The 15400-nt window shown below is 44.5% G+C and overlaps 1 protein-coding gene across 3 annotated transcripts in view; it reads right to left on the bottom strand.

Annotated features, from left to right (window-relative positions):
• NOXA1 (NADPH oxidase activator 1) overlaps window positions 1-15400 on the bottom strand; it is a 288049-nt gene that overhangs the window by 180763 nt on the left and 91886 nt on the right. For all 3 annotated transcript variants that reach the window (XM_069609785.1, XM_069609784.1, XM_069609786.1), the window contains 2 exons: window positions 9655-9737; window positions 1631-1739 (listed from right to left, as the gene is read on the bottom strand). In XM_069609785.1, coding sequence (XP_069465886.1) covers window positions 1631-1739; window positions 9655-9737 — 192 coding nt within the window. The remainder of the gene's footprint in view (window positions 1-1630; window positions 1740-9654; window positions 9738-15400) is intronic.

The raw sequence follows: 15400 nt of genomic DNA, 5'->3' as shown, positions 1-15400 counted from the left end.
CGGGTGTGTGGGGGAAATAAGTGTATTAAGAGAGCTGGAGAGCCGGATGCTCTGCAATGTGGGGAGGGAGGCAGGTGAGAGTTGTATCTAGTTATGAAGCTTGGTCTGGGAATAACTATATGTGGCAATAGTTCTGAGAATTACAGCCAAGCCCATAGTGATGCCCAATGTGTGCAACAGGAAAACGGCAGGCGTGCGTTGATCTTGGTACCGTGCATGGGGAAAGGAGTGCTGGCTCTGGATTGGAGCATGTCTGACTGATGGACAGGTCCCTGCACATGCTAACACAAGAGAAGAGGCCTGATAATGTCCTGCAGCAAACCTACAGAAGGGAACGGGTTTAGTAGCCCGTTGCCTGGCAACTTGGAAACACCCTTTTGTTGAACTGGTTCCCTACCAGCCTGTCAACACCCTGCTGGACTTTGCTTCTGATGTTGCTGCTGGTGAATACACTGAAGACGGGCTGCATAGTGGGACAATCGCAGTGACTCTCTACAGTAGCTTTCATTGTTAGGGCCAGGTCGGGTGCTTTTGTGGCCTACTTCACAGAGGCTTAATAGGTCCGTGGCTGCTTGCTGCAACATTACAGCTTTACTTTCTCGCTAGGTCACATTGCATGATTTATGTTAGTTTATTTGAGTTTAACACCAGTTGCTGTTTGGGATTTGCTTTGTCCCTCCAAATAATGTCAATGTCACCACTAAGAGTGGCTTCCTAGAGAGGGAGACTCTGTACACTTGCTGTCTATAAAAGAGCAAGATCAGAAGATGTTTAAGTAAAAGTTATATTCTGAACAACACATATTCTGATGTAGCTCTGACATGAAGGGGGAACTGTTCCAAAGTGTGTGTGCTAAGATAGAATAGGGAGGGCCTCCTATTCTGGTCTCTCGGAATTCTGGGTAGGTCAGGCAGCGCCTGATGCTACGCTTCTATTCTAGAAGTAAAGTTGAAGCTTTTCATTGAGAAACCGAGTGGCTTGTCCCTGCGAGGGAAAGCGAGACCCCGTAGCACTGAAGATGTAGTCCAGGAATCGGTGCCAGGCAGGAGAGAAGGGATTCCGGAATCCCCTGGCGGGAGCAGATATGAGAGTGAGTAAGAGAACAGAAGAGGGTGGAGAAACGGGATGTTGCAAAAAGAGCACCCAAGAGAGAGGTCTTGAGTGTTTATGTGTGAAAGGGCACGCGGCATGAAAAGGCTGTGATAGACATAGTCAGCAGTAGAAGGGGTAGTCAGAGGCAGAGAGATTCAAATTAACACATCCGAGATTGAGCTGTACATGCCAAGGGCATGGTTTGGGTAGCTGCTATGACAGCTCATTGGTGTAATGATTTCACTGCAGAAATCAGCCATTGTAATCTGGTGGTTTGACTCAGCCTTTCATCATTATAATCGGGCCTAGAGAAAATCTACCGGTCAGGACGCCCAACACAAAAAGCGAACATCACCAGTATGAGTAGGAGAGCCTGCGCATTCCTGCTCAGCCCCAGACTGCATGCTCAGGCTGGGCACTGGCAATGCTGACATCACCTGCCTTCCTGTTCCTGATCCAAAACCACGCAGTTGCCCAGCTGCAGCGGGAGCCGACAGCACCCTAATTATACTGCAGCCATGATGTAAAGTCCACTTACCTCCCAGGCGTAAAGCATGTGCTTCAGACCCAGCTGCGAGTAATCAATGTAAGTGTTGTTTCTCAGGTGAGTCAGGGCGCGCCTGCAGTCGGACAATGCTTCCTCATACCTGCAGAGGGAGGAAGGTCTGGGGTCAGAAGGCTCCAGGAAGTACCAGGAAATCCAAAACAATGACGCTTTTAAAGGAACACTGGCTTCTTTCTCAAAGTTCCATGGATGTTTACTCACCCACAGCACCCAATCAGACAATGTGCACAGCAGCTGAAATGCTGATTCCGTTCACGTACACGGAAACCAGCGGGTCATTTCCCCACAAAGCTGTGTGTAATGCTTTAAGGACACTTTAAGAGTCTGCTTTCCTTCTACGCATTTTACCACCACGTTCCCTTAAAGGGGCACACACGCTCTTTAAGAAATAACCTTAACACTCAAATCTTGTCCCCAATCCTGCTCTCTCCCTCACACTCAAACGAACAGTGGTAATGCAAGACCCCCAAACACATGCAGTAGGCAGCCTACACCTGGCCAATATGACCATTTAAAACAAATGCATTTATATACATTATAGTCAATAAGATGTATGTGTCTTTGATAACCATATAAGAATACAAATAATCAGAAAGTTTCAATAGGAACGAAAACATAAAGAATAAAATAGTAGAAAACCCTTAACTATCATCGAAAAGGTGGGCACCTGACACCCATGAGGTCATCCAGTGTGTTTACAAGGAATTCCTGAAATGGTAAATCAGATTACAGTCATTGCCCCCCCCCCCCAAAGTGGGCCAGACATCACTGATGCTCAAGTGTTTTTTTTAATCGAGGGAGCCATAAGCTAGCAAAATCTTCCTTCGAACCCCCTGAAGACTTTCGCAGTCGACCACGAGGTGCTTAGCAAACTCTCTCAGGTCAGACCCACACAGTCCGCAACGTCTGCACATTCTAGGAATGATTAGATTAGAGTGAATTTTTAAGTATCGCCAAAGAATATTGTTACTTGGATAGACAACAATGTAGACTGGTGGTTTCACTTCTTCCAGAGGTAGCGAAAAATAAGGACTACTGTTAGATTTAGTAGCTAGGTCAATTACCAACTGTTACCTGGCACAATTTAGTACACAGTTCCGTACAATCAACTTATATTTTTCAAATCCAGAGCAGTCAATCTCAGCTGGAAGGTAGTTGCTCCAAAATTTGCAATTTGATAAAAGGTGTTCCATGGTACTCAGGGACATCATTTGGAGGTTGCCTCCTCTGTAACCCATAAACCTGCCCTTGTAACCCATGAGCCACTGGACAAAGAGGCAGTGCCAAGAGCAGATATCTGTGTTGCACCTGACAAAGGCGGTTGTAAATGAAGCTAAATGCGCCACAGCTTTTTTCACCCGGAATCTAGATCTCGTTAGCTGAAGAATTAACAGGAATGCAGGAAAAACCATGAAGCCAGAATCACTAACAGGTTGGCAGTTCATTAGTGAAGAATGCCTGAATGGTTGGGTTCAGAGGCGGGTCTGTCTGTGATGCTCATACCCAGTGCTGTAGCAACAGGAAGGGTATGGGGGCTAGGTGTAGCTAGCTGGTAGTGGCTAAGAACAGCCTGCAGTAATCCGTGACAACACAACATGAATGCACATCTCATCAGTGTTTCTCGCTGTCGGCTTTGGGCCTGTGATGAGACGGGTGTGTCCCAGTGTTTTCTGCCACCAATCCAGCCTACGCACTGTGTGACCTGACACAGATCTGACAGATCTGTATCACAGGCACACTGTAGATAGACGCAAGGTGAGACCATTAATTTACTTAAAGTTGCCCTCTGCCTTTGAAATAAACCATCTGTTGCTTCCTCAAGCAAATAATATATATATTTGGAAGGATAGCTCAGGGGCAACGCACTTGCTTTGGGAAAAGAGGATGCATTGCAATATCGGTTCAGTTCCTATTCCAGTGCTTAGAAGGTGGAGGAGGCTGCCATTGAGCAAGATATAAAGGGCCAAAGAAAATAATAAAATGGGCCTTTCTAGGGGTGATATCACAGAGCTGCTGCGCTGTTTACATTTTAACATTTTAAAACCCTTGCAATTGCTGTGACCTTTAACACATCGTTCCCCTCTGTCTCCCACCTAACAAATATAAATGTGGGTTACTTATCAAATAAGCAAAACAGAAAGGTGATGGCTGGAAGGTTTCAATTCATTCATAACCAATTGCACAGCTCTGGGCAACCCTCCAGACCATCGTTTTCAGCCTGCCAAGCTACTAAAGAAGGAGAAAGACCATATGCAAATCATGCTTGGTCCCACCCCAAAAGGGGCAATCCAGCCCAAACTGCTAGGCCACATCCTTTCTGCACAAGACCACAGGCATCCCTAGACATGTTCCAGCTTCATTGGGCGTCATGAGTGAGGAGTAGCCTAGGTCTCTAAGCCCAGCAGGATTTCCTTGGGGTGATTTACATTTTAAAATACATATTTTTAAACGCAATTACTGTGACTTACAGCACATCCCTCAGCACGTACCTTCTGTCTCCCATCTAACAAAAAGAAATGTGGGTTGCTTACCAAATAGGCAAAACAGAAAGGTGATGGCTGGAACGTTTCAAATCATTCATAACCACTGCCACAGCTCTGCGCAACCCTCCAGATCATCATTTTTCTGGTTGGACTTATGTTGGTCAGTTACTGTTTCCAGTCTGTGGCCAGACACTTGGCAGGCACTGGATGTCTGTGCTTTGGGGGTTAGGCCTCCTTGAAATGCTCTTTCAGTTTACAGTTTAGCCTGAGTGATGTTTAATAGTCCAAGTTCTTCTGTTGGACGTCAGCTTATGTTCACAGTAATTTGGTGATATGGGCCTATACACACCGATATTAATGCAACATATGGTGATCTAATCTTGTATATCATATTACAGACATATCGTAACCATATTTTTCTTAGTGTACTGAGGAACAATGGTATTTGATGCCACTTCCTGTTTTGTCAAGGGGTGAAAAGTTGTGTACCATCAATTCCTTTGAAGTGACTTAGGGGTGGGGTCAAATGACATTACTTCCAGTTATGTCATCAGAGGTCAACGGTCTTGTGATGGAATTTCTCCTACTCCTGGTATTTTGGTGAAAGGAAGTCCCTGATGGTACTACCACAAAGAAACTGTGTGTGCAGTAGGTTTCCATTGTGGCATGCAGTAAACTTCCTGATGCAGCATTAAGACTTTGACAGCTGGCATTTATTCTCCTCGTGGTCAAGTTATTGAAGAGTTTACAGAGATTGAACTTCAGGTATATGCACTCTACAGGTGTTGAGAGAGGAAGTTTGAACAGTGTTTTTAGGCATTTCCTTTCCATAAGGTCCAAGGCATTATCATGTTTAATTGACAATATGTCCACACCGTATGTCATAATTGGTAGTATTTTGGTGCAGTAAACTTTAATTATAACACAAACTGCATAGCCACCATGTTTTGCTGGAAGGCCTTTAAGCAGAGCCATCTGTTGGTTTACTTTTAATTAGATGCTCTGCAGTTGGAATTGCACCTCAGTTTACTATCAATAATTACACCAAAATATTTATAATAGGTGACTACCTCAACAAGTTGTTGGTTTAAAGTCCAGCCATATGTTTTGTGATTTCTCCTATCGGGGTAGAAGACCATGATCATGGTTTTCCCGATTTTCATTTTAAGGCCATTTAGAATGGCAGAAATGTGAAGGCAATTCAATTGAGCTTGTAATCCATAGGGAATGTTGTCCATGATAGAGAGGCTGTCGGTGTATGCTAGCCATTGAATGGTAAGCGCCCCAATTTTAGGTGGACTAGCTTCACCGGGAATCAGGGAGACGGGTTAGGTATAAGTAGAAAAGAGTAGGCACCAGTATGCAACCCTGCTTTATGCTTATGTGTGTCGATACCCAGTTGGTGGCTGCTCTATACTGATTAGTACTTACCCTGACTCTGCTGTTCAAAAGAAGAGAAACAATCATGGTCAAAAGCCAAAAGCCCCCGAGAAATATTCCAAGCCTGCAGTCTATGCCAAAGCGTACTCCAAACCACAGTGTCAAAGGCTGCACTGAAGTCAATGAAGGCAGGGCAGATGAGCGTTTCACAAATATGCCAGGCAGACTCAATAGTAGTGGTAAGGACAATGATGTTATTTAGATTGGAAGTATGTTTTCGAAAGCCATTCTGGTACATTGGAAGAAAATTACACTCTTCAATCCAACCAGTCAGTGCATGCAGTAGAATGCAGGCAAATGTATTCCAGGTGCATCAGGCATAGCCAATACTTTGTAGTTGCTCGGGTTAGTGTATGAGCCTTTTCTGTGTGTACTGGTACTATGGTACTATCCCTCCAAAACCTGGAGGTAATAGAATGACCAGAATGACTTGTCTTGAGGTCAAGTCTATGCAAAGCTTTGCCCCGAAGTAGTGGATTCTTTCTAGGGAGAGCATTGCAGGTACTGTCAGGGCCTGGCCCCCTTGAGGGTTTACTATGTTTAATGATAGTGACCAAATCTCCAACAGGGGGCAAGTATTCCCAATGATTTTTCTCAAAAGGCGTGATGATTCCATCAATGAAGACACCAAAAATGATAGGTCTAAATTGTTAATAATTGCCCAAAAGGAATTATGGTCCCTAGATGGGGAGCTCAAGCCAAGACAGTGCCATAGTGCCCCGTGAACCTGTCTGAAATGGGCTCTTAGCCACTTCTGATCATTTCCTCTACATGCCCGTACTATGTCCGCAATCTCAGTTTTGGTTAGCGGAAGAGATGTGGCATATCGAATGTTGCATCTAATTTGTTTTCATGCGAGGTATATAGATTTAGTTGTAACTGACGTTGCAATTTAAAGCAAAATGTGAAGTTTTACTTTTATTATTGGCTACAAGACAATTTGAGATGTCAGAAATGGACATCTCATATCTCCTGATGTAATCCAAAGCATCCTGGGATTCGGAGATCACATCAGTGTCCAAATTAGGATCCCCATAATTAGCCACACTTTGGAACGCCCTTCCCCCCGCCCTAACATCTGAGCAATATTACTGGGCCTTCCGCATATGTCCAAGGGGAGTTTTCACTCAATAAAAACAACAAATGCTGTAAACTTATTACGAATTACTGCAGACATTGATATCGGACCATTTTGGGACATTGAGGACCTATGTAGACATTTTGGATGAATTCCTTCATCTGAACCACCCTCGCCAAATATAAAGTGGAGGGACCATGGCTCACTCTACCAAAAGGGACAGGACATAGATGGGTTGCTGTCCTTTTCGTCCTGAAGAAGGTTGCTTCATGAAGGGACCTCAATAGCGGTCAAGAGACAACTGAAACACGTGTAGACGTTTAGACTCTCTGTGATTCAAATCTACACAGACAGGGTGACTGAGCAGTAGATCTAAACCCATTTAGGAATCATTACAGCAAAATAGCGTTATCTAACCCAAAAGGGGTTAGAGAGAGATAAGAGAGACAGTACGGATGCAGGGAGAATGAAAGCGAATAGTAGGTTTGAAAAGTGAGCTTTGGTGTCTTTATAACCAACCCTGGAATTAATACAGGATATTGGGAATGAATGTAAAAATGTATTTTTTGTATATTTTTTTATGTATTTTAAAACGTGTTTGATGAGATTAAATTGAATTCATGGAACAAATGACAAAAAGTGTGGGTTGGTATTTATAAAAAGACCACACAGCACAAGTAGAGACTACCCCTCTCTTCCACTGGTCCATTGTATATTGTTTCTTGGAAGCCCTGGTCATGCTGGGACTATGAGACAATGGTTGATTCCTTTTGACACTGTATAACTTCACAATAGTTGCACAAATAAATCCTGTGTTGGGGTGGGTTCGGTGGGACGGAAAAAAAAAACTTTGTATACTAAGGATTGATTTTTCAATATGCTTTATTGGCTACTTGGGTGGCTTATGTGAAGAATATTGAAAAACAATAAGATATTTCCTTTATTTAAAAAAAAGTAAGAATAGCTCAAAGCGGAGTGCACATGGGGGCTCTGTGACAGATTGTGAGGAGACATGGGAGGAGGGGACATGCCATACCCTTTCTTGGACATACTTTTGGACTGCTCCCCATCATCCCCAATGCTGCCTCTTCCTGCTGCTGGCCCCACCTTACCAATAAGGGGGAGGGGGCAGGGGTAGCAGCAGTTGTAAGGAGGCATCAAGGAGACCACAGAGGGTTGCGGAAAGAAGTAATACAATTCTTTAGCCAATAGGAAGACAGAGAAGTGGGGTACCAAGGAAATGGTCAATGAGGAATAAATGTAAGGACGATTGACTTTTGGTGCAGTTCGGTCTTTTGTAGGAGCTGGGGGCAGTTACCAAGAAACACGGACCAGTCTCTTCAGACCAGACGTACCAAAAAAAAAAAATCTGAATCTTTTTTAAAGAGCCAAAAGCTTTCTATTAAGGACTGTTGTTCTTCTCTCTCTCCTCCCCCTGCGCTCCTTCCTTGTCTCACACCGCACTTGTAGTAAGGCCGTCAGGCCAAGTTTGCTAGTTATTTTTGCAAGATCATTCGGAAATGTCAAAGCCCAAGAAGGACTAAGTATTCCCTTGTTTCCTTCCCACCTTGAAGCGATTTGGAGCACTTCACTTGTGTATAAGCGCTCTATACATAAACAATTACAGTTTCGGTAATTATGTTTTTTGTTTGTTTCTAATTAGACCCTTAATCACACGTTTTTAACTTATTTGGGCAGCCAGTCACACAGATAGCTAGTTCAAATGGGCCTGGGTTCGTCTTGCCAATCCACTGAATAACAAAATGGTGTCCGGTTTTCTGAATAGTCACAATGAATGCATATGAATGACTAATGCATGTCAATAAACGTGCAGATTTTGGAGAGTTTCTGAAACATGGACTACATTTTACTTAGGAGAGAATGGCTGCCCTGGTGGACAATCCTTGCCTGTACCAGTACCAGTCTGTCACTCAAGAAAATGGCCACAGCGAAGCAATGACACATAACAAGCACCTTGACCAGCCTGGACGGCATGACAGATGAGTCATTATCGAAATTAGAAACTGCGTGTGAAATAATGAGACAAAGTAGAAAAACACTTACCCTTTGCCCTTTTTCCCTCCCCTTCACTGTCCAGGTGTGTGTAGGTCGGTTTTTGGTCCTCATTATATCAATGTAATAAAGACTGAAAAGGGACTTCAAAGTAAGTTTTCCTCATCCTTTTAAAAAGAAGGGGAGGGCGCATCACGCCATTGAAGCAAGGGGGTGAGGCGCTGTCAGCCAGCAAAGAACATAGGCTTAAAGCAGTGAATAAAGCCTACGTTCCTCACAACCTGATTGGCTGCTGCTTTCTGCGCGGTGGCTAATGTTCTGTGGGTCAATGAGCCTTTCACTAATATAGTCAGAGAATCCGCAGGGTATTTAGCTTTACTTAATTTTGTTTCCTAGACCAAGTCAAAATGTATTATCGAAGTATTTTCTGTGTGTGTCCTAAAGACATCATGGCATTATTCTTTAATCACATCTGGCCAGGCCGTGACCAACCATTTAATATGTATTTATTTATTTATTTATTCATTTGTATTTGTAGAGCGCACTGCAGCCCGCAGGCATCATGGCGCTATAAAAGTGCTTATGAAGGCTTGATTCTGGGTTACAATGAAGCCGCCCATCGTAAATAGACTTAGAGCAAGGTACAATGCACACGGTTACAACATCATGTTACTAGGTTACAGATACAGAGAGAAGTAGGTGAGAACAGGTACAATGCATGGTACACGGTTACAACATGCTTTAGCACCTGTGATGTTGGCCACTACGAGCAGTATAACAGAAGCCTTGCTGCCAATTACAAATCGCGCATGCCTCAGAGATACTGGAGGAACGTCGGTGATGGCCATACTATTTAGACCCTTAGGCTATTTAACCCAAAAATAGGCATGAGGTTCGGACGAAGGTTCCGCAGCAGGAGAGCTAGGCTGATAACACTCATAAAGGAGGTCAGAAGATAAAGCATTGATGCCTTTGCTACTCACAATTCCAGCTGCAGATGAGCGACTCCTCTCTGGAAGAAGCCGACTGCGAGGCAACTGTCCTTACTGACAGTTTTATGAAAGGCCTGGAGGGCACAAAAACAAAAAGGAATAATGCACATTATACAATACATTTGGTCAAACGGTTAAACTTTACATATAGAGACAATTTCACTGTACTTCAGTTTTAATTCACCCTTCAAGGCAACCCATTTCGCTACTGTGCCATCCCCTGTATACAGTTTTCTAAGGATTTATGTGCATTGGGTGCTCTAACCACAAAATGTGATGGGTGCAAGGTTATGAATTAATCTTAACCAAAGTTGTTTTTCTGGGCACCCTTCCACGCCATTGTTTTAGCCCGTCTGTTCCACTGCAGAGGAGGACCAGCCATGGCCAAATCAGTCTTGCTCCTGCCACCAATGGGAGCAGTCCAGCACCCTGTGCACCAAAACACAAGCAGCAACAGACATGTTTCAGTCTTGTTGGGCCTCATGAGTGAGCTGCAGCTTGATTACCTATGGGGAAGCAAGCAAGGAACACCGGTCTGGTCATATGCTGTCTTACCTAGGAAAACAAACAATAACCACAAAATGTGATGGGTGCAAGGTTATGATAAACATATGGTTCGATGTCCCAGACAACTTCATGACAGAACCAGTTGTGGGTAACCTAGAAGCCCTCAACATGGCTCAGAAGGTAACAGATGCCACATGGCAAGACATAGCCTTGATGCAATTTTCAGCTCTACCTACCTTATCTCCATGCTCCCCCACAACCACGCATATGGATGGACCATGCAGCCACTCAATTCTCACTCCTTTCGTCCATCCCTTCTCCATGCATAGCTAACACTGGATCTTCCACCTGCATCCCACTATGGAATAAGGGTATAGTAACCCCAGACCTGACTGATGCCCTCCTCCCTCCCCAACCTACCAGTCGAGAGAGTACTACCGGCCATCAGACACTTCAACCTATCGCTCTCTAACACCCTCATACCTTTCACCCCCTTAAGAGCAACCTCCAATAGACACGACCCCTGACCAAGATAGTTCACCTCTCTACTCAAATCCCTCAAAACACTCAACCCCACCCTTGAACGCAGAACGCGGGCCGCCCCATCTCGCCATCACAGAACAGCCTACGCCCATCAGACCCATGTCTACAAAGCTGAAATCCAGAAGACCACTTTTACGGAACCACAATCGCTAACTGCAGCAATAAACTCCAGAAGATCATCACAGAATTTGCAACCCCCTCCTAACACTTCCCCCTCACACATCTCCTAGTTAGTCTGTGATGCCCTATCGAACCATTTCTACAACACAGTGATAGAAAGAACTCTCTCTATTGGCACAAAACAAGCAGCACTCCCATCCCTCCACTCCCTCCCCCACATGAACCTTCTAATCGACCCACCTGCGTCCCTATCATCTCCTCTTTCTCTCCCATCTCTAGACCAGAATTCCTTAAGCTGTTGGCCAGCAGTTGACCTTCCAGCTGCCAGAAAGACCCTTGCCATCCTCTTTACCTCAACATGTGCAGGTGGCATCGCAAGAACCATCCTTGACTCCTCCCTCACCTCAGGCATTTTCCTAGCAGCATTCAATACATCACACATCAAACCCCTCCTCAGAAAACCCTCACTTGAACCCCTCCTCCCAGCCAACTACATATCTGTTTCTAACACCGGTTTCTTACTCGACCGAACCACCTTCTCCCAGCTCTGCTCTTTCACAGAATCCAATCCCCTTCTCGACCCGCTGAGTCCGGTTTTAGACCCCTCCATGGAATTGAATCATCCCTAACCTCCATATAGGATTACCTCAAAAGCACTCCAGATGCAGAGAGCTGTGCCGCACTCATACTCCTCAACCTCTCTGCGCCCTTTGACACCATTGATCAGAGCATCCTCATTGAGAGACTTCACTCCCTCGGCAAAAGAAGCACAGCTCTAGGGTGGATCTCTTAATTCCTCGCCAAAAGATACCAAATCACCCTCCTCCCTCCTTTCACCTAGACCGCTCGCCCCGTCAACAACAGAGTCCCACAAGGCGCTTGCTTATCACCTCTTCTGTTCAACCTCTACATGAGCCCTTTCCCCACACTCCTCCGCTGACACAACCTCACCTGCTACAACTACGCAGATGACACCTAAATCATTTTTAAGAACCTCAAGTCCACCCCCCACCCTGACCTTGCATCCTGCCTCTCAGACATTGATCATTGGATGACGACCAACCACCTCCTCCTTAATCCCGGAAAAACAGAAATCATGCTCTGAAGACAGACAGTACTCTTCCCCCAACCCACCCCTGGCACTCTTCCCTTGCCCTCTCCCCTCCACTCCCTGGCTGCAGCCACCACAGTAAAAATCCTGGGCTGCACCATGTACACTGAACTGACACTCTCACACCACATTAACACTGTTTCTAGATCTTTCTACCTACACCTCTGCATTCTCAGAAGCATCTTACCTTATATCTCATACCCCCACAGAGTCATTGCTGACTTGTCCATTGTTCTCTGCCACCTAAACAATGCCAACTCCCTCTACCTAGCTAGGCTCCTACTTGCCTTCGAACACAGAGAGCACATCACCCCAGCCCTCTGTGTACTCCACTGTCTCTCAGTCAGGCCATGGCCGCTTTCAAAGCCATGTGCATCACTCACTGTGCACTCCACAACGCAGACCCAGAATACCTTCAACAGAAAACCACCTGCTACGAACCCAACAGAAATGTGCATTCAGGCACTGCACTCTTCCTTGTAATTCCCACTTTCAAATCGATCAGAATAAGAGGCTCACCCTTTTCTGTCCAAGCAAGCACTACCTGGAATTCGATGCTGCTTAACATCCCCTGCATAGAGGACCAGTTGGTCTTCCGTAAAACCCTCAAGATTTGGCTATTCCCCCCGAGCACCTTGACAAGCCCTACCCTCTTGAGCTAGTCAATCACATTTGGCAGGCCGGAGCAGCAAAGCACTTCCATGTAATCACTGAACGACGGTAAGAATAATCTAACAATCTCCAGCAGAATACAGGAGAGAGTAGAGCCCACGCCACGTCCATGAAACCAATGAAGCCACCCGGAGCACACAGGTACGTATCACACTCCATGCTTATGGAAGGCTGCCAAAGGCAAGGCCACTCACCCGCACACATCTGCAACCATACACCACTCCCAATGACATATCGCACAACACCTCTGCCATTAGAATGCAGCTATTCCCCACAACAAATATGTGGACTAGCTGGACACATAATGAGTCTACTACTCTTGCATACTCTCCTGTCAACTAGCACCCATCCACTTGCCACCTCGATATGGGTGGCTAGTAAGGACATGGCCACCCTTACCCAACTTCGCTTGGCTAAAATGCACACATGCATTCTAAACTCCTCTGATCAATGTTCTCAAACCTTGGACTACGGTCCTCCGAGGGCGTTCACCTACAGCGCTTTGAGGCCATACCAATGAGATAAAGGGGCTATAAAATGGCAATTTACCAACGTACTGGTGTTGTTCTGGGCACCTACCACACCACTGATTGTAAGCCTGCCTGCACCATTGCAAAAGAGGACCACCCATGTGCAAATCAGTCATGGCCCTCCCAACAATGGGAGCAGTACAGCCCGAACTGCTAGGCCACGTCCCTTCTGCATGGAAACACAGGCAACCCCAGACATATTTTGGCCTTGTTGAGTGTCATCCGTCAGCTGCAGCTTGGTTCCTTAAGGGGAAGCAAAGGAAAGCCCCAATGATGGGTTTACCCTCTCTCACATAGTGGGACAAACTACAACTAAAATATGTAATGGGTAGAAGGTTATACATTAATCTTAACCACTCGCTCTGCTCTGGACGACTTTCCATACCGTGGTTATTTTGCTTTAGATGCTTTGTTGTCATGTGTCTACCCCAACCCCACCGATATGCATCGACATCTGGTTTCCCCTTTCATTATCTGAACTGATGGAAAGAGGCAACATTTTGGACACCAATGCAATGGTAGATATCACAGCCATTTTGTCCTCAGACCCCAACCCCAAATCTGTCTAATTGAGTATGTGTTGTTCAAGGCTGCAAATGCCATGGGGCAAATTATAACAGTTAAACTCCTGTGGGAGGTGAAAATGCTAACAGAATCCACAGCAAATGTATTGTCAGCCAAGTTGGCGTACTTAAATGAGGACATAATTGTCATTAATGTCTATGATTCTCCGAATATGAGTCAGATAAAAGGTAATATAAAAGTGGTAAACAATATTTTTGCTAAACATAGCCATAAATCGGCAATATGGTTGGTTGGTGATTTAAATTCTAAAATCACTCTGGAATACTTTAATGGGTTGTCCACAATACCAAGTAACTCTTTGCCTGTAAAGATAGCAAATAATAGACAGGGAAAATTATGGCATAGTATATTGGTCTTTTATGGTTTTAAAATGTTGAACGGCAATACGTTAAGTGATACACACATGACACGTACAAGGGTGGCAGGTAGGTCTGCTTCCACCGTGGACTATGCATTTTCCAATAATAAAGGCATTGGTTATATAAAAGCCATGGGCCTGGTATGCAGGGAGGAAAGTGATCACTTACCCTTGTGCATACTATTACGTTTTCCTAATGTGAGTGGTCTATCTGACGAATATGACAAAAATGGCCAAATCTATGTTAATGACGGTAAGAACAGAATACAGTGGCATGCAGGGAATTTAGAATCTGTGCCAATGTGGTTGTTAAAACAGTTCTGCCCATATTTATTGGAGAAGGGCAATCTGGAGCATATAATGATGGAAAAACGATTGCGACACAATTTTCAGAGATGATGGAAGCCATACAAAGAGAAGTTACAGCAGTTTGTGTATATAAGTCCACTAATGAAAGATCTAATAGAAGCATAGTGTATACCATACACAACGATAAAGCAATTAGTAGCGAAAAAAAAGAGTTTGCTGTGAAATTGCTGATGTTGTGAGTGGTGCAGGGTTATGGCTTGATGCTGCCTCAAGTACCACCCAAGTAAAATCCATTAAGAATGGATATCGTTGTTGGTTAAGACAGCACCAATTGAGTCCTAAGAGTTGGCAGGAGATTGCTCTCTTAGCATATTCTAATAGGTCCTCAAATATTTGGGATGTAATTAGGAATTTAAAAAAAGAGATGTGACAATCAATTGTATTTCAGAAGCAACATGGTGTAGCCATATAAAATCTACATTGGGGCGTGTTGAAAATATTAGTGATGCTTTCCCATTCCCCAAAGCCTCATGTTTTAGACATAGCATCTATTATCGTACAGCTTAAAAACTCCAGAGCAGCAGGGCCTGATGGCTCGTGTAATAAACGTTTGAAGTTGGAACCTGATCTATGCGCCATTGTTCTCTATATGCTGTTCTTTGCATTAGGTGTCACAAATAAAATCCCTCAGTCATGGAATGTGAGTCGCATCCTGACCTTGTACAAAAAAGGATCATGGGCCAACCCAAATAATTTTAGGATGTTGGCAATGCTTGATATCGCGTCAAAAATATTAGCGTGAGTACTATTAATAAAACTCAATGATTGGATAATAAGCAACAATATTTTGCCATCAAATCAGCTTCAGGGCAAAAGCTAGCACAACCCACAACCTAATTGTGCTTACATCATGTATTGAATATGCATGGAAATGATGTAATCTCAACGTTTATTGTGCCCTAATCGATTTCTCTGCTGCGTTTGACTCTCTGTTGAGGAATC

The sequence above is a fragment of the Ambystoma mexicanum genome, chromosome 8 (genome assembly GCF_040938575.1).
Source record: "Ambystoma mexicanum isolate Mex_15411 chromosome 8, UKY_AmexF1_1, whole genome shotgun sequence".
Lineage (NCBI taxonomy): Eukaryota > Metazoa > Chordata > Amphibia > Caudata > Ambystomatidae > Ambystoma > Ambystoma mexicanum.
The sequence above is the reverse complement of the archived record's forward strand: the minus strand, read 5'-3'. Positions and strand labels throughout refer to the sequence as shown.